At 42.7% G+C, this 18466-nt stretch overlaps 1 protein-coding gene across 4 annotated transcripts in view; it reads right to left on the minus strand.

Moving 5' to 3' along the window:
* The window catches only part of PTPRZ1 (protein tyrosine phosphatase receptor type Z1), a 304343-nt gene that overhangs the window by 16100 nt on the left and 269777 nt on the right, over window positions 1-18466 (minus strand). For 2 of the 4 annotated variants that reach the window (XM_090042193.1, XM_090042192.1), the window contains exons 21-30: window positions 17702-17865; window positions 15776-15859; window positions 13025-13160; window positions 10880-11026; window positions 8607-8700; window positions 8250-8323; window positions 4181-4309; window positions 3714-3860; window positions 2263-2405; window positions 573-708 (exon numbers count right to left, since the gene is read on the minus strand). In XM_090042193.1, the coding sequence (XP_089898319.1) occupies window positions 573-708; window positions 2263-2405; window positions 3714-3860; window positions 4181-4309; window positions 8250-8323; window positions 8607-8700; window positions 10880-11026; window positions 13025-13160; window positions 15776-15859; window positions 17702-17865 (1254 nt within the window). The remainder of the gene's footprint in view (window positions 1-572; window positions 709-2262; window positions 2406-3713; window positions 3861-4180; window positions 4310-8249; window positions 8324-8606; window positions 8701-10879; window positions 11027-13024; window positions 13161-15775; window positions 15860-17701; window positions 17866-18466) is intronic. The other 2 variants (XM_090042195.1, XM_090042194.1) reach the window with 1 other exon arrangement.

The following is an 18466-nucleotide window of genomic DNA, read 5'->3' on the forward strand; positions in this document are numbered from 1 at the left end:
TAACTAATGACAACGTTTCCAATTAAATTGTGCCAAAAGTTCACTTTGATAACAAGTGTTCTCTTTGTCACACCACCAACTCTGGAGTAAAGTCAGTAGCGTAACAATGGATGAGGTCAATGGGGCACAAGGCCCAGGTGTTAAGAAGATGGGGCACTAGAAGGGAGTGGGGCAAGGGGGATGACACTTCACCCCCCTACCCTGTATCCCTCTGCTACCCTGCACCTTCTCTGCTCTGGCATCTGCAAGGACAGAGAAGCAGCAGGAGGACTTGGTGGAAGAGTGGCTGGAGGTTTTCTGCTGGGGGTGATGGAAGATGCCCCTCTCTTTATTGCCACCAAAAGCCAGTGTTTTTTTGGCAGCTTGATATATACATCAGTGGCAAAAAGGGGGGTAATATCTTCTCCTCCCCTCCCGTAACGGCTCCACTGCATGTTTCTGCTGCTGCCAGACCTGGAGCCAGGAAAGAGTTAACACACTAAAGCTGCACTTGTATTGTCCCAACATCAAACTATGCTAAAGTTACCACATACAGAGATAAAAATATGCAGAGATTTTGCTCATTTACTTACAATATCTGTGAAAACTCCAGGCCTCATCAAATTAATCATCTTCGCTACCTGATAGACATCCACAGAGCTTTCATTTTCCAGTTGATGCATAAGCGTTGTTAGTGCACAGAAGGTCCCTGCTGTCACCCCTCCGTGCCTTTGGAAAGTAAAAAATTAAAAAAAATATTTGGGTGAACTGGGGTAGCTTGTCACAGGAATATGCAGAAGCCCCCTGAATCTCTACAGTGTCTTTCTGTGCTGTGCCTCAGGCCCCCTCTACACAAGAAGATAAGGGAGCAATGGAATCTAATTTTCAATTCACAAAATTGCACTTCCTGCCATGCCACACCTGCAAGGCAGAAGGCACACTTGTAAGATTATGCATAAGAGCCCACTGTGCCTTATTGCTGGTGCAGAGGGAACCCAATCCCAGGCTCCTCCTGCACTGGCAGGTTCCTGCAATTGGAGCCTATACACCCCAGCTGAGGGGCTCCCACCCACGGCCCTTGAGGCTGGAGGGCTGTCAGTGCAGTGACCTCCCTGCTCCAAGGGAAACCGGTGGGGCAAGGAAATGCACAGGACTGGAGGATCGCAGCAGGGTCCTGGTAGGTACATATATTGTAAATATATCAATAAAGCATTTTGTTCAACTGATACCTATGTGTGTGTGTGTATATATCTCAGTAGCTTTTCATTTTAATTGCAGATTTTGGAGGTTTTAATCAGAGAATTTGTGTGTGTGTGTGTGTGTGTGTGTACTGGTATCAGAGAGTGAGCCCTAGGGGGGGTATCAGAGAGTGATCCCTAGGGCTCAGGCAAGCAGGAACCCCCTGGGCCCTGGGGATCACAGCTGCCATAATTCTTAGGGCCTGGGGGTTTTAAGCTGGGCATGGTGCAAACCTGCAGCTGGGAGCCCTGACATCTGATGCTGCTCCCAGCTGCAGGGGAAACCTTGTTACCCATGCAAATTAAAGCTCAATAGCAACTAGCTATAAAGTTAGTACACATTTTCAAGGTCTACTTTATAACTGGTTGGAGCTTTTTATTGTGTTATAGCTATTCTGCATGTGTAGCTGGTCTCCAGTTAACTAGTTAATTGATTTCTTGTATTTTTAATTGTACAATACCTGTAATGTGTAAAGCAGGCCTCAGAAGTGCAGCACAGAAGGAGGTAGTGACTATGATGTCTTTAAATTAGCTTTGTACCCTTCTAATGCTCCATTGCTCCCACCATAACTTAAAGAGCCCTGCTGGCTCCTCTGAAAGCCTGATGGCTGTTTTCCACAATGCCTGAAGAGAGGGAACCATTTCACAGTTGGAACAAGGTTCTTTAGGTCCTCCTGACACTGCTACCACTTTTCTCCATAGTTAAGGAGACAGAGCAGGTGAGAAGTCATATCTAAATAGCATATTTATTTCTATCTATAATTAAAAAATGAAATAAAATCATTTAAGCTTGACTGCATGAGGTTATGAAAAACTAAGAATCAAAAAAGGCTATGCTTGATATCTAGTTCAGTGTTTGTCTTGCTGATGCAACTCAGGTGAAACAAAAACCTACACAACAGTTCTGCTGCTTGTGTTATCTATTTCATGTAGAGGCTCTGGGTTTGGTTTCAATGCCTCAGACTCATGAAAGGCAAACATGGATGTGAAGGGAGAATGCCAACATATTCAGTATCCAAAGAAAATTGAAAGTTATAAATCTTACTCGTCATGCACAATCATGGGCCCATCTCTGTTAGAAGTTTCTTCTTTGATGATACTTATAAGTTCAAATGTTTTGCTAATTGGACTGTCTGGATTAGGCCATCTGGGACACTGAAAATGCCTCACTTCAAGAACATAGTCATCCTGAAAATAAAAATTGGAATGCATCAAGAACTTCAAAGAATAGACTGTCTTTATACTAGTGTCTTGGGAGAACAGTGTACATTGCCTATAATCAATTTCACAAAAAACCCTCATCTTTCAAATTTTTCTTTTCTTTAAATTAACAAGGACCTGTTTCTTTCTGTGAGCTAGTAGACGCTTCAAAATAAGACAGCAAAAAGATTATTTGTCTTTCAAGTGTTGTATATTGATTCCTACATTATAGCCTAAGGGCTGCATCAGTTCACTGCATCAGTTTGCAGTTCTCCAGTATCCCAGGGGACACTGCTCTCAGGTAGACTAGCTCTCATCCAACTGGGAACAGCCAGGCTAGAGATGGATATGGGGTGAGTGGGGAGAAAAGGAAAAGGGGTGAAATGGGGTATGGAAGAGGAGGAGTAGGGGGAAGATGCAGTGGGTATGTGGGAACCGCCAGGCTGCTGCCTCCCAATTCTACCCCCCAAACTGTTTTTTCTACCCCCAAACACTTCCCTGACACCCAAACTTCTCCATAGCCCCCATTGCCCCTCCATCCAAGATCACTAACCTGCCTCCCCCAACCAGACTGAAAGTGTGGGGTGTAGGGACCCCAGGAGGAGGCAGGGAGGGGAAACCCGCCCATAAGCAGAGGTCCCTGCACACTGCACTGCCCCAGTGCACCCAGGTCCAGCCCTTGCCAGGTCCTGAAACTGAAAGGGAAGCAGGAGGAGGGGCACGGGTCGCAGGGAGCTGCCAGGCAGCTGCAGGGCCCATTGGGACTGGATCCAGGTACAGGGATGGCATGGGCTGCAGGAAGCAGGCAAGGAGGGGGGGACCTCTCCCTGCAGCTGCCAACACTACTCATGGGCTGACTGGGGGAGGCAGGGCAGTGATCTGGAGTGGGCCTGCAATCCAGGGATGAAGGGGCTGATTGCAGGGGGTGGGTGGAGGGCATGATCCAAGCAGCATGAGGGGGCTTTCTCCCTCTGCCCCATACTGTGGCTAGAAAGCCAGCAAACAGAGCAGGCATAGAGCACACCTGCACCTCCTAGGCACACCCAGGTTCTTCAGTCCTCTGTCAGCATTTTGTGTGGTGTATATTGGAAAGGATATTAACCCTGAAAGTGTGATTGATCACTAGTACTAGTTAACCTTAACATGGACTAACACTCCTTAGAATCAGCACTTGCTAACCATAATGTACTCTCTTACCCCTAGCATATTCTTTTTAAATACTAAAACCTTTAATGCTTAACATAAACTAAGTTTAACAAATCAAACTCTCTAAGCGTACAACTTTAATTATATTACCTGTGTAGCTTCTAAAATAAAATCTTGGATTATGAGTTTTTCCTCATTAGACAGACACTTGTGTTCTTCAGCAATCATAGTCACTTTAAAGCTCTCACAGTTTATAGGTTCATCTTTGTTTGGCCAGTAAACAAATTCATCTTCAGCCTAAAAAAACAGCCACAAAGTTAGATAATTAGCATACAGTGGTACTGAGTCCAGGCCATGAACCATACGCAGCGTGAGGGGCTGGGGTTAGCATGTGGTGTTGGTCCAGTAACCCATGGATCAGATTACACAGCTCCACCAAGTCTCCTTGAATAAGGACCTCAGGATTTGACCCACAATTAATTATAGCATTTGATTTCTTGTATTTTTAATTAATGTTTTTAGCATCCTTTTAAAATAGTCTTTATAGCCATGTTTCCCATGAGAATAGTACTATGAACAGGATGGATCAAACAACAGCAATCAGTCGTACATCTTACCATGTTCTGACTATCAGGAAGCATGACTATTAGCTGGGCGTTATGGTCCCATATCATTCTCCAGAAATCCTTGATGGTATGTAACAAGGGATGCTGGGTGATAATGAATTCATTACTTTGATAATAACCCTGCAAAACAAAACAAAAGAAGACAGACAAAAATCAGATTCAGAAATGATATCCAATACTATATGCAGAGGAAACTTTTTTCATACAAAGACTGATGTTTAAATCAAATAGGAGTCATTTTGGCTTTTCCTTCATGTGGATGTTAGTCAGAGAAGTCAATCTATGTTAAATGGAAATGGAGAAAAGCACATATAGAAAAAAAAGAATTCAAGCTTCCAAAAAGGAAAAAAACCAACAATTGTAAGCAATGGGGAATTAAAGGGAACTGCCACCTCTAAATGAAAATGCATATAGCTCAGTCATGTGCAGATTGCTCTTCACTGTGCAGGCTCCTAAAAGTGTTGGTGCCATGCAGGAAAAAAGAGTTCCTGGCAGCTCCATGAAGTTCTCTGACACTTCCCTAATTTATGAAAGGCATCCCAGACACCTCTGCGAGTCCCAGTTATTGAGAGTGGCAGATCCTTCTGTCTCTCTCTCACATGCCTGGAGAAATGTCATACAGAAACAGAACTGCAGGCTCTGAACAGTATTTCTCCTTCAAGGATTGACTCCTCCCAGCTAAAAAGACACTGCTCCTGTAAATTATTTATACGCAGCCAATACTGCAATATTGTAGCCATGATGGTCCAAAAAATATGAGAAAAGCATAATTCATTTGGTAATATTTTCTAATGGAGTAATTTCATGGTTGGGAGAGATGTTAGACAGGCTTTCAGGCACCAAATGCCCTCCTCTTTAGTCTGGGACAGAAGCTGCAACAGCCTAAGCTAAGTGCCAGTGGATGCATCTACATGAGATGTTTACTGCAGAGCCACCTAATTAGCTCTGCAGTAAAGTCTCAACATCTGCATGTGTAGCCCTATTAGGCCACAAGGAAATAATTAACTCTGCTGCAGGTTAGTACTTGTATTCTATCCTGAGGCTGCATTCTTTAGTGAGCAGCAACCCACATGCAGATGCTGATGGGACTGGCTGGGGCACGAGGGTGCTTCAGTGCAGGACTGACTGCTGGCTAGCTCTGTACTGGAGCACCCTTGTTCCCAAGCCAACCCCTCTACAGCTTGTTAAGCCAGGTCAGAGTAGCCCCGGGCTGGCAGGCTGACCCCCTGGAGCTCCCTGCTAGCCAGGGCTGCTCTGATCTGGCTTAACATGCTGCAGTCTTGGGTGCATGTGCGAATGCAGCATCCCAGAGGAATAAACTGCCACGTGATATGTGCCCGAGTTTATTGCTCTGTGATAAGACCACTTCAAAGAGAAGACGACCGTTATCACCTATAGAGAACAGTGAAATTAGAAAAGGGAGAAGGTAGGTTGTAACCAGCCATAAAACCATTCTGTGTGTTAAATTCATGATGTTTGTTGTCCAATAAAGTTGTAATTTTTGTTGCAAGCCCATATTCTAAAGTCATTGTGTGGTTTCCCTTGAGTACACGGACTTTGAGGTCAGAGATGGAGTGGCTCTTCAGTGAAGTGTTCTCACCCTGGTGAGTGAGTGTTTGTCGTGTTATCATTTTTCTGTGAGAGTTCATTCTGGAGCATTGTAGGTGTACAGTTTCACCCACATGGTGAAACACAGGACATTTCTTGTATTGGATTAGGTATGACATGTTTTGTGATGAGCCTGGGCAACAAAAATAATTATTCTTCCTGACACTTGGCTTAGGCTGTACCTACTTTTTTTGTAAACTTGAGGAAGGGCATTTGTGCCCGAAACCCTAATCTGTTCTCTCTCCCAAATATACAGTTGGTTCAATAATAGGTATTACCAAACAAACCTAGCTTCTTGCATTACAACTAAGGCTTTCTCTTCTTCTTGCTCCCCATTCACTATCCTCAGTGCCAGAGTAGTGCCCAAGAACAGAGGGACTACAAAGAGAAACAACACGACAGAACAGGAGAAACAGGAAGAGGGAGATGGCACACTGCATGCCCTGTGTATCACTCAGAGAGCGTGAGAAGAGCTATGACCCCCTCCACTAACACACATACCTCATCTGTGTTATAATTAGGGCTTTATTACACAATAATTTTAGGTGGCTCCCAGCACTATTAACTTCCAGATTGTCTATACATTAACACCTGAAACTAGTTTTAAGTACACCTCTCCAAGGCAGGTTTATCTCTGATCTGTGTTACCCAGCTCATGTTCCATTAATGCATACCCACTCCCCAGAGATGAGTTGCCCAAGTTGCAGTCCTCCAGCATCCCAGGATGCAGTGTCCCCTCTCCCACCTGCCTGCTCTGTGCAGACAAATTTTATACTCCGTGAACTCTACGGCTCAGGGGGTGGTTCTGGCACAAAGCCAACTCCTCCTCTCACGTCTGGGGATGCAACCCTAGGCATGCAGAACACATGTCAGCTACCCATGTCACAGAGTACAGACAGGTCCAGGAGTGGGGTCCAGAGTGGGTGGTGGGAGCAACAAGGTAGGAAGCTAAATCAAGTTCCCAACAGCTGGGGCTTCCTTCATGGGGCAAGGGCAGTTGCTCCCCAAAAGTGCCTTCCTTCACTGCTCCCATATCCCAGTCACCCCAAAAGCATGAACAGCATCCCCACACCCCAATCCCAATTTATTAAAACATGAGACTTTATTTAATTCTTTTTTTTTTAAATTCTTTTTATTTTATCCTTCACTGGCTGACTTCCATCATTTCACAACCCCTTCCCTACCCCCATTTCCTTTCCACCTCCCATTTCATTACCCACCCTACCCCATTAACTCTCTGCCTCCCAGTTTCATGCCCCACTCTCCTCAATCCATATCTCGTACCCCCACACCTACAGCAGTGACAGAAGCCTGTCCTGGCTCACCAGCCCCATGGTGGCAACTCACAGCTATAGGTCCTAGTCAGGCCCCTGCTCGCCAGCCTTCTAGTGGCGAGTCACAGCTGTGCAGGTGGGGGACAGTCAGAGACAATTTTTAGTAGGGATGCACCGATAGAGATTTTGGGGGCTGATACGGATAGCTGATATTTAAGGAGGCATATCGGCTGATACTGATCTGATATCCGATACAGCTGCCTCCAACTGGTAAGTCCGTTGTGGTGGAAGGGGAAGGGGGAGGGAAGGGGCGTGGGGTGGCAGATCAATGCCCCCTATGGTGAGGGAGGGGGCAGGGGCAGGTGCTGCCCAGGTAGATGGGAGCACAGGATGGAGGCACAGCTCATGGGGACGGGGGGCAGCTCCCGCTGCTGCTTGCAACCGGGGGGGGAGGGGGGGGGCAGGAAGGGGGCAGTCTGTCGGCGTCTGCTCCAAGGCTGTTCTGGAGGGGCTGGGCTTGGAACGGGTACTAGGAGGGGGCTGCAGCCACTTCAAATTTCACCAGAGCTCTGCTCCTAGCACCACTGCTGCCACCAGCTGCCCAGCGCAGTCTTGGCTGTTCCCAGCACGTGGATGGAGGCAGGACATGGAGCCACCCCCATGCCCCTTCCCTCCCTCTCCCCTTCTGATTTACCACCTGGAGGCAGCTCTTCACACTTCCAGTTCTGCTCCTTGCTGCGCTGCAACTGCACACAACATGGGCATTTATTGGCCAAATTATTGGCCCCCAGTGGGCTGATATCTGATACAGCAAATTTTCTTTATATCGGTACCTATCCAGTATCAGACTGAGGTATTGGTGCACCTCTAGTTTTTAGCCTTAAGGTGTGACTGCTCCAAACTTGAGCTGGCCCTAACACAGATCAACCTTTGAGCAGTTCAAAGTGCAACGTGTAACAAGGCCCTGATATACTCTACCCTTAAAAACCTGTTAGCTTTAAGTAGTTTTAGGAACTCCCCCGTAATTTTTGTTCACTGATGTTGCATTATTTTATTATTATTAGTGATACAGACACACACACAGCTACAGATATAAAATTAGGACACTGCCACTAATGTAAATACCTGTGAACTCCAAAAATAAGGTAAGTTTTCAGCAGTACCATGATTTGACTCACCATAATATATGAAGCATTGATGTAATCTGTACCTTCACCGGACAATGAAGAGATACCAACTCTAGATCGTTCCACTGTAAAAGAAAGTTGTGAACAAGTCTATATGGCTCATTTATTGTAGCAATGCTAATAAAATAATGATCTGAGAATCAAGATTAAATGTCACAGAACTGAATCTGCTGTTTTCCTCAGTGTAGCAACTTACATTTCTTCACTAAAAACATATTACAGAATTGATGCACCCTCTGCCCCACTCCACTGCAGTTATCTGCAGATTTTGCTAAGGAAAGATGTCATTTGACATTTAATCCATTTAAAACCATTGTCATCAAAAGAAATCAATTCAAATAAGCCTACCAGGAATAACTGAAGAAGTTCTGTTCTTTTCTCTGTTACACTGTTTCAGTGCAGTAGAATAATCGCACTGCTGTATATTAGATTGGCTCAGTAGCTGAAACAACAAGATAAAAGAATCATGGTGTTATACAGTAGAGAAAATAAAGGGGACACTATTAGTTGGCTGCATTAAGAAGAGGTTGCATACTTCACTGCAGCTGTAGAACATAGGACTAGATCTACAAAAAGATGCAATGCAGCATCTAACTTCTAGGCATTTTGCCTAGGGGATTCCATACCCCCTTGTCAGGTGCTTAAGGGTTCACTAAAGGACTTTAAAATATTTTTTCTAATAGAACGGTTTGTTGATCTCCAGGCAATTAGATATTCTGGAATAAGAGGTTATCTCAGTCCCTCCTGTTGAAGGTATTTTACATATATATTTTATACATCTATTGATCTGGAAGTGAAGGCGGTATAGAGAATGTGTCAGGGGGAGAATAGCAACTCTAAAGTCAGTGGTTTAAACCATTATTCATTGTGTGGAGATATGGGTTCAGTCCCCTGCCCTAATTAATATTTTAATTTATGTTGAGTATTTATTGTAGTACAGTCTGAACCCAGGTCTCACTTTTCCCAGACTAGTGGTCTCTTTAAGAGTTTCTTATTAGCAGTGACCATGATGTGGCACTGCAGGCAGAGGCACCTGGGGAATAAGTATGTGACATCAGAGAGAACTTACTCAGGCATCAGCTCTCCTTCCAGTAACCCAGCCTTCAATTCTAACCCTTTTATTTGCCTTAACTGTTTCTGCCATTTTGAAATGATGGTCATAGAGAGATTCCTGTTTATATCATTGAAAGCAGTTTTGCCTGGGCAAAAACAAATGGTCATGCCTGAACCAAGGATAAGATGAAGCCACTGTGCAACAAACCGTTCTATTAGAAAAAATATTTTAATCTCCAGGCAACTAGATATTCTGGAATAAGAGGTTATCTCAGTCCCTCCTGTTGAAGATGAAGCCACTGTGCAAGCCTCCAGTCTTACTCATACTCAGCCAATATAGTTCCCATTCTGAAATGGGCTCTGCTATTCTAGACATGAACTCTATGAAGCCTTAGGGTGTATGAAATCCTTTTTAACCTGCAGCTTTATCTGCTGACTCATTTGAACATTTGGCATAGACAAATGAACTGGAGGGAGTGATTGATGACTGGCTGAGTTATGGTCCTCTCCCTGCAACACCAAATAAACACTATGGGGAAAAAAAGGCTTTTCCAGACTTTCATTTTTCTGATTTTCACAAAATTAATGTTTTTTCCCCATTGATATATGGAAAATCCCTGCTGGTTTGGAACTGACCAGATGTGGTCTTATTGCCTTATGGACAGAAACACAGATACACTCCATGAAGTTCTGTTAGGCTGTACTTTCCTCAGCCAAAAAGCAGGTGACAGCAATGTTGGAATTATAGCAAGATATTCACATTGTTAATATTAATACAGAAATTATTTTGGGATCCTGTATGTCATTTCCAATGTCATTTACATTTTATCTCCAGCTACGCAGGGCAAGTGGCAACTCCCCCATGCTCCTTCTAGCCAGGAGAGAGATCATCTATGAATTACTTTTATAAATTTAATTCATGTTCTATAGTTAATTATAACTGCTGCAATTTATTTGGAGAGCTCCAATAGTTACAGGGAAAGAGAATATAAATCTACTATTCCAAAGAGGTGTTATTTACATTGACCATTCCTTTAGCGTATCAGAGTGTTTAGAGGCAAAGGTCTTATGAAGCCAGGTTCAAATTAGAGTGAAAATTGTATTGTACCATACAAGCTAACAATCATTAAACTGGGATTTATTGCCTATAATTCAAATTCATCTGTAAAGGCAAATTTCTTACTTAATGAGTCAGGTTCACTCGAGCTAGCAAACTGCACCTTCCCCAATGGCACGATTGAAAAAGTTTATTCCTTGTCTCCTCTTAAGTCACTCTTATCACCTTTGTGGACCCTTTAACTAGAACACTATAGTATGTCTGGCCCAACATCTACTTTTCATTTTCATAAAATATCCCCTGTTTATGTTCAAAATAAGGTTCTCTCACATCCTGCATCTATTTGCTATACTGCTTTGGAGCTAGTTTCAGTAGTTAGGAATAAAGAAAATATTCAATCAGTATCATCTCTATTCTTGCACTTTTCAATTCCATTGTTTACTATAATGGCTAGAGGTATGAAAATTACATTGCCATAAAACTTTCAGTTTTGAAAATCAAAAGAACTCACCTTGAACTGTTTCTCTAATCTTGTCTTTCCTGTTGGTCCAGGTATTAAGAGAGTATTAACATAGGCATGAATGTGACTCTCAAGGACTTCTGTTTCTTTACTGAGTATGGCTTCAACCAACGCATCATGGATAAAGATGTACTGTTCCTAGGAAATAGCAACAAATATTCTAGCTCTAATAGCTGTCAGTAATGCTCATGGACACCACCTTTGACCAGTGTGTCACTATTGGCTGAAGACAATATTTCTAAACGACTGTGAATCTTACTTCTAAAATTTAGGATGTTGAAAGTTTATGCAATTACCATATTTACTTGAATATAAGATGACCCTGAATAAAAGACCCCCCCACCACAATAGAGTCTATATATGGAAGATTTATAAATGTTATAATTTTCCAGATATAGAATCTAATTATTGGAGCTTTGTCTTGAATCTGTCGCCCTCACACTGCAACAGCAGGACAGATAAATCTGGGGGGGGGTCAAGTAGCTGCCTTGCCCTCCGGCCCCCGCAACTTCTTCCCCCTGAAGTCCCTTCCCTCCTTCCTTACTTTCAGACCCTACTCTTCCTGAGCACGTAGAAGGGGCATATTTGAAAAAACTGATCTTGAAATAAACTTACCTGTTGTAATTCACATACAGACCAATTACTACAGATATACTACAGCTATACTTCTATCAACTTGCCTTGTGACCACTGTGGTTCACTCGGCAGTCCAAAACACCTTTACAGCTACACCATTCTCATTCCAATTACAAAACTGCACAGTGCATGCCTGTTCGCCTATCACTATTATCTACATCTCTCACAATTACATAGGGGACCACCTCAGTGTCCACTCTCCTACTCCTTCTCCCCCGTCCCTGCCCAACTCCTCCACCTGTTTCCCAGTCTTTTAACTCATCATTGTATTCATCATCAAATTTATGCATGATATTAGTCCAAAGCCAAAAGCCCCATGATTTACCACATAGTTCACTGGGTTGGGCCCCACCAGAGTCAACAACATTGCAAGCCATGGTGACCCCACAGCTCAGCACTGCTCAGTAATTGTGTGAACTCCAGATATCTCCTACAAAGGATCCATGTGCTAATTAGACCCCCACTCACAACTGGAACCACATGTTCTTGTCATGAGTCCTCCAAAAATTGGTATGCATATGAGGAGCTGGACCAGGGCAACCTGGTCCAGCTCCACCTCATGGAGGATGGGGCCACACTAGTTAACCAAACTGAGACAGGGGGCCACAGAGGGATACTGGGTGAACTGGGAGAACTTGCGTGAGGCCCTGTTTGATGATGTTTATCAAACATTTAAGGCTGGTGAAGAAACAGGAATCATTAGAAATGGGAAAGAAAGACACAGCTCAGTTGAAACGTATACGATGTCCTGGCCATGGGTGATTGGTGCCTCCTGAGTTGGGCGGGGGGGAGGGCACTTGCCCCCCCACAATGGCCAGTCAGTGAGCTGGGGGAGAGGGGTTCCCCCCATGGCCCCTGGAAGTGGCAGCTGAAAAATTGCAACTCTCCTGGTAGAAACCATGAGTTTATGGGCAATTACAATTTCTCCCAGAACAGTGAATGTCTATACACTTTCCTGTTGCTTGACACCTGTAGAGACCAGGAGACATTGAGGAGAGGGAAAATGCTCCCAATACCTTCTTGAGACTGTGGTCACCCTGGTCTGAGGAGGACACAGGGAACAGCTCCCAGTTCCAGGAGAAGTTGAGTGATGGTGAAAGGCTCCCATGCTTTTCACAGATCAGAGTAGCCTTGGTCTAAAGAAGGCATGGGAGACAGTAGCTTCTGCCTCTCCTGTAGACAGGGAAGGGAAAAACACTGGGATTAGGGTCCTCAGTCTGACTAACAGACAGAGGGTTGGCCCTGCTGCTCCAGTTCCTGTGGAAATGGTAGGTGTGGAACAAGTGCTGCTCCCCACTCTTCACCAAAATCACAATCACCTGCTCTTGGGAAGGCAGAAACTGTAGAGGAGAGGGGACTGGTTGCAGACTGAATGCCTGTACTGCTCCCTCTCCCAGAAATATTTCTAGTGGTAGAAAATTTAAACCACTAGAAATGAAAATCTGTTTGTGGCCTGTCATAGAAGCTGGCATAATTCATATAATGCATTTCTCTTCTTACCTCAGTCTGCACCAAGTAGTTCCTTTGTGTACGTATGTGTTTCAAGAATCCAAATATATTGACCGTTCCTTCATGCTGAATTTGGTGCAACATGCTGTCCAGTACTATGTATGTGCCTGTTCGCCCAACACCAGCACTGTAAAATAAAAGAAATGCATTTGAGCCTGAAGCTCAAGAAAAGAACTAGTGTGAGGTGAATTACTGTATTACTCTCTATAAACCAGTTTGTCAATAAACAGAGAAAAGCTTTCTTTTCATATTCGAGCTCTTCAACACCTGCACATATCATATATATGACAATATAAGGGAAGGCAGGTGATGACGAAGAATCCCTTCCCTTCCTTCCCAATCTTATTTTTAAAGGTGCAGATCTAATTCTCAGTTCCTTCAATTATTATCTGAACTTCCCTATTGAAATAAGAACAGTAGTTTCCTGGTGGTCTACGGTTTTCAGGATTCTGATGCTCTTTAGGATACTTTGCAATGGGCATTGGTAGCATGTTATAGAAAGTGCGGAATGGCATATGCCATTGCTTTAGGTCTTTGACGTTTACAGAATCTATTTTGTGACACATGTCATTTCAAAGGAGAGGCTGAGTTTACCTCACTTTGAACATTCAGGTGATGTCTAGGGAGCTTTCAAAGGATGGTCCCTTTCTTTCAGAGCTACTGAAAGAATGCTAGAAAATGAAAACTGTACTGCCTTTAGCTAAGGAGGCAGAAGCAAAGCATGAGGCCCTCCTAAAAGAACAAGAAGAATGGGATTTAATTTTTTTCTTTTCAACCTTTTAACTCAATTTGGTCAATAGTCAAACTGAAAAAAAGTGACCATTTATGTGAAAAGGCAATTGGTGTGCAAGTACGTTAGGACTCAATATAGTTCCATATTCACATGTTAATGACAAAATTATATTTATATAAATGTATAGATTTATAAAGTCAATGTAAAGTTAAGCTTCTTTCTTCAAATTGATAATCCAATTTCACTGAATGATAATTGCAACTCTGTATAATGGCTACATACAAATTAGTCTTGTAAGCACCTCTGTGGGGCTTTAAACATCTAACTGTCCAGACTGGCCACAAAATTGCTTAGGTACTTTTATAATCAGTAGTGGAGATACGTGTAACAAAAAGACTTGAGGCTTCCATTTTGTCCCAAAAGGTTTCAGATTAAGTTTGTGCAAATACTCAGAAGCCATCAGTATTTGTGCTGCAAGATATCTAACAACTGGCTAAGCCCCGATCTCATAGGCATGAAAACCACACTGAAGCCTTGACTGACATGAGCAGAACTGAGTCACTACAATGCATAGCTCCCCACATTCATTCTTGAAAATGGGGCTGGGGTGATGGTACCACCTACTCAATATCACTAAAGGTGAAAGTATTTCCACAGAAAGCAAGACATCTAAGTGCTTGACTCTCCCCCCTGCCCATGGGGACTCAAACCTAATCTCTCATTTCCCAGAGCATGCCATAACAACTGGAGTACAGACTAATTTGGGTGAAGTGTCCCTCTCCCTCCTGCTGAATTTGGGCTACTGGGCACAAGTCATGGGACCAGAAGGCAATCAAAGAAGAAAAAGTGCAAGCCTAGTGACAAAAGCACTCTACTACAAGATGGAAATAAATGGTTGTTTCCAACTGCCAGGGTTATTTCGATTTTTAGCCAGTGATTGTCTAATGTAAAATGCATAAGCAGTCATGAGAGTATGGACTGAAAACAAGGTTGCTTGCCCATCCAGAGGTATACCCTCACCATTGGACTCTGGGTCAGGCTCCCCCTTACTTGCTCTTCTTCTGGCCCCAGGAATCTTTTCAGCTACACTACTTTGTGATCCAGCTTCAACAGGAGAGGAAGAAGTCTGTCTCCCACCTAGACTATCTCCTAGCCCGGTGGTTAGGGCACTCATCTGATACAGAAGAATCTCCCCATAGATTGAGGAGATCCTATAACACAGAGCTCCCACTTCCTGGACATTTTTCAATCACCAGGTTATTTTGCACCTAATATTCAGCCTGAGTCAGATGTTCAGGTTCCAAAGAGAAACTGGAGTTCAGAACCTGTTCAGCAGACTGTCCTAGAGAGGCAACTAACTGTCTCCATATACAGGGATCCTAGAAGCTAAACCCTATCAATTAGCATCTCTGTCATGGGGCAAGACTTCTATATTTAGCTATTTCAGTGCCTAAATGGAAGTACTTATGAGAATGCTTTGGACCTGACCCCAGTGCAAAATTTGGCAAGAACACAAAAATGTAACACCAAATGTGTCCATGTTAACAGCACATTATTAAGACATATTATATTAAAAATACTGCCTGGCACAATCTTTGCTTATTATAAATTACAAAAGTGGAGCAACAAAACCAGTGAAAGAACATAAGGAAGTAAAATGTCATTGTTAGGAATATTTTCTCTGTGTAACCTGAAAAGGGAATCAAAACAACTAGCTTACATAACTATCTGCATGTGACTCAATGGAGAAGTCTGACTGAAACCATACAACTTACCATTGCTAAAAAAAAAAAAGACAATATATTATGTTGAAGATTGCTGCCTTCTTTGGACATAGACCTCAACCCACATTCTTGGAAGCTCTGCTTTTGGACTTCACAGAGCAGAGATATCATCATAACAAAGAAAACATGGTAATTTGATTTTCCCAGGAGAAAAATAAGTTTCAGAAAAATTAGATCATCCTAGAAAAAATATCTTTGTTTGCAGCATTTCTGAAGCAACTTTACCTGTGGGCTTCATCAGAATCAGCTCCAGAAGGACAGATTTCATGAGGAGGTTCCCTTTTCAATTGTTCCATCAAAGTTGACGTACTATAGTGGAAAATCAGAACCTGCTTATATATTTTACAATAACCTGGTCTCCACTGGTATTGTGAAGTAATCCCAGGGCTTACAAGCAACTTTCAACCAATTTTCCCTACCAGCTTCAGTCTTAGTGAGCATTAGGAGCACACTAGGAGCACACCTGCCCGCAACTGGAAGCATATGCAGAACTCCTACAGTCCCCCAGAATTCTCCTCCATTGCAAGCCAGTGACAGAGCATAGAGCAATATTAAGAACAAGAGTTGTAGCTTGGTGGAAATTGTATTTTTTCTTCTTTGTAGCATAGTCTCTTTCTATAATTGTTTTGTATCCCTGCACCAAACAGCTGAAAAAAAACAATGGGCTGAAAACACTAAAGATACATATCTTTGTAGAAGTGAACAATTATAACAATATATCTGTCAGGTAAGTCTTTAGCTACCAAAAAAGCAATATATAAATGCATAAAAATTAAATAAAAATACATTTTGCAAAAAAATGAATGTTGCACAGAGCAGCATCCCCTTGTTTACAGTCACTGGGAGATTCAGGTATATCTACAATGATTTTTATGGTCAGCACCAATTGTTTTCAACCAACCTGAGCCATGTAATCTCATTCTTCCCCTCCATATCCCCTGCCACACATTCAAATTAAAGCAGGGTAGAAACCAGCTTTAAAGTTGTTACACATTTTCAAGCATGAACTTTATAGCTGGATGGCTCTTTTTTATAGTGGAATGGACATCCTTATGGCATGATAATTACTTTGTGGCAGGTCTAACTTCACTGCACAATTACCCACATAACTGCATGATCATTACTTTGTACATGTGACCAGTCTAAATTTGATTAACCAGTTAATTATGTAGTAATTACTTTGCACATGTGGCCCGTCTAAACTTTTTACACAATTAACCAGTTAAATGAGTAATACATATAATGTGTGGCAGGTGCTCATATCCTACATTCTACCATTGTGCTTCTTATTTGAGAAGTGGAGCCCTTCTAGGAATCAATTTGTGAACCATTCATATTTTTTCCAAGACACATCTTTACTCTTAGAGAAAGGAAGTGCAGTGCAAGAATGCAAGAGTCAGAAGTCAAGACTAGAGACTTGTGAGACTGACCACAGAAAGTCTGTCAATGTCAAAGTCTGTTGTGCTCAAATTGCAGAAAGGAGACTAGAAGGCAAGAGGAGACAGGTTTAACTTTAAACAGCAAGCTCAGCAGACCTTCCATGATCAAGCTAGACTGCTTTTAGAGGCTGAGTTAAGATTAATACAAACTGTTGGGGTGCCTATACATGAACAGCGAGGCTGCTGCAAGTGCTGTAATTACAGTGCATCAGAGCAGACTTGATTAACTGAGTCTGCTGGAGTGTGGTAATTACTATGCTCCAGCAGCCTCCAGTGTCTTGTGCATTAGTGTGCCCATGCTGCAACATGATGGTGGGGGTGCTTTAACTAAAGCTTGTTGTTTTCAGCATGGGGACATTGATACACAAGATGCTCTGGGTGCTTTAATTCAAGTAGCTCTCAGAGCTGCTCTAATTAAAGTGCCTCCTCCCCGCCACCCCCCCCCCCCAACTCGCGGAACACGTGTAAACCCCCTTGGTGGCTAGAGGGACTTTAAGGATGATACTATTAATGTAGACATACCCTCAAAGAACTTGTACAGCTGAGTACTCAGCGTTATAATAGCTAGAACGACTGCTACAGGATTTCATCTTCCTTCTTCAGTAGTTATTTAATATTAATGTAAAATGTGTTTAATATCCCAGTCAGAAATCCATTTTTTCCCCAAATAAGTTACAAATTAAAGTCAATTTTACTGAAGTAAAAATCACACCTGCAATGAACCACAACAGGACCAACAGCATGGCGCTTAGCATATGATGCCTTCCGTACAAAAGTGAGCACAGGCAAGGTATATTCTGGAACACCCATATCAGGCCACTGGGTATAATGGTACTGTGTTACTACACGCCCACTGGACCTTCCTTTCTGGGAACCCTGAAACAAAAAATAAATATATATACATATATATATATAAATAGATGAAGCAAGAGGAAGGTCATTTTTTTCCTGTTTTATTTGTGTAGTTTAATGCTTTATGTTGTGCTTGAATTACCTTAGTCTCTATTCAGTAAAAACTACACCAAACTTCTCAAATACTAACAGCAGAAGCATGTAGTTATATATATGCTATAATGGCCACCCTGTGTCTCACCTCCAAAGGAACACTATGGGCCAATTGGTTTCAAATGATACTACTAAGTACTGAATGAAGTCCTAGATGGGGCTAGGAGTCTAGGGGAAAATCACAATCCAAATCCAGCATGCAAAGGGAAAGATAATGTTTTTGTCAGCAATGAATGGTAAAATGACCCAGCTCTAGTCCCTTAGCACCAGATGGTTGAAGGATTAAAGTGCTATTCAGAGCTCAAGCTTCATTTTTTTTTAGAAGCGACAGCAGGGCTGTTTCTTACTACGTTCCTCGCTGCCATTTCTAATACATACAAGACATCTTATTCTCCTGTTTCTTTCACAATCTCATATACATTTACACTTGTGTAAACCAGAGAATCAACAGCAGGTTGCCTTTGATGTCAGT

The sequence above is a fragment of the Crocodylus siamensis genome, chromosome 4, assembly GCF_052110815.1.
Source record: "Crocodylus siamensis isolate JL-2025a chromosome 4, ASM5211081v1, whole genome shotgun sequence".
NCBI lineage: Eukaryota > Metazoa > Chordata > Crocodylia > Crocodylidae > Crocodylus > Crocodylus siamensis.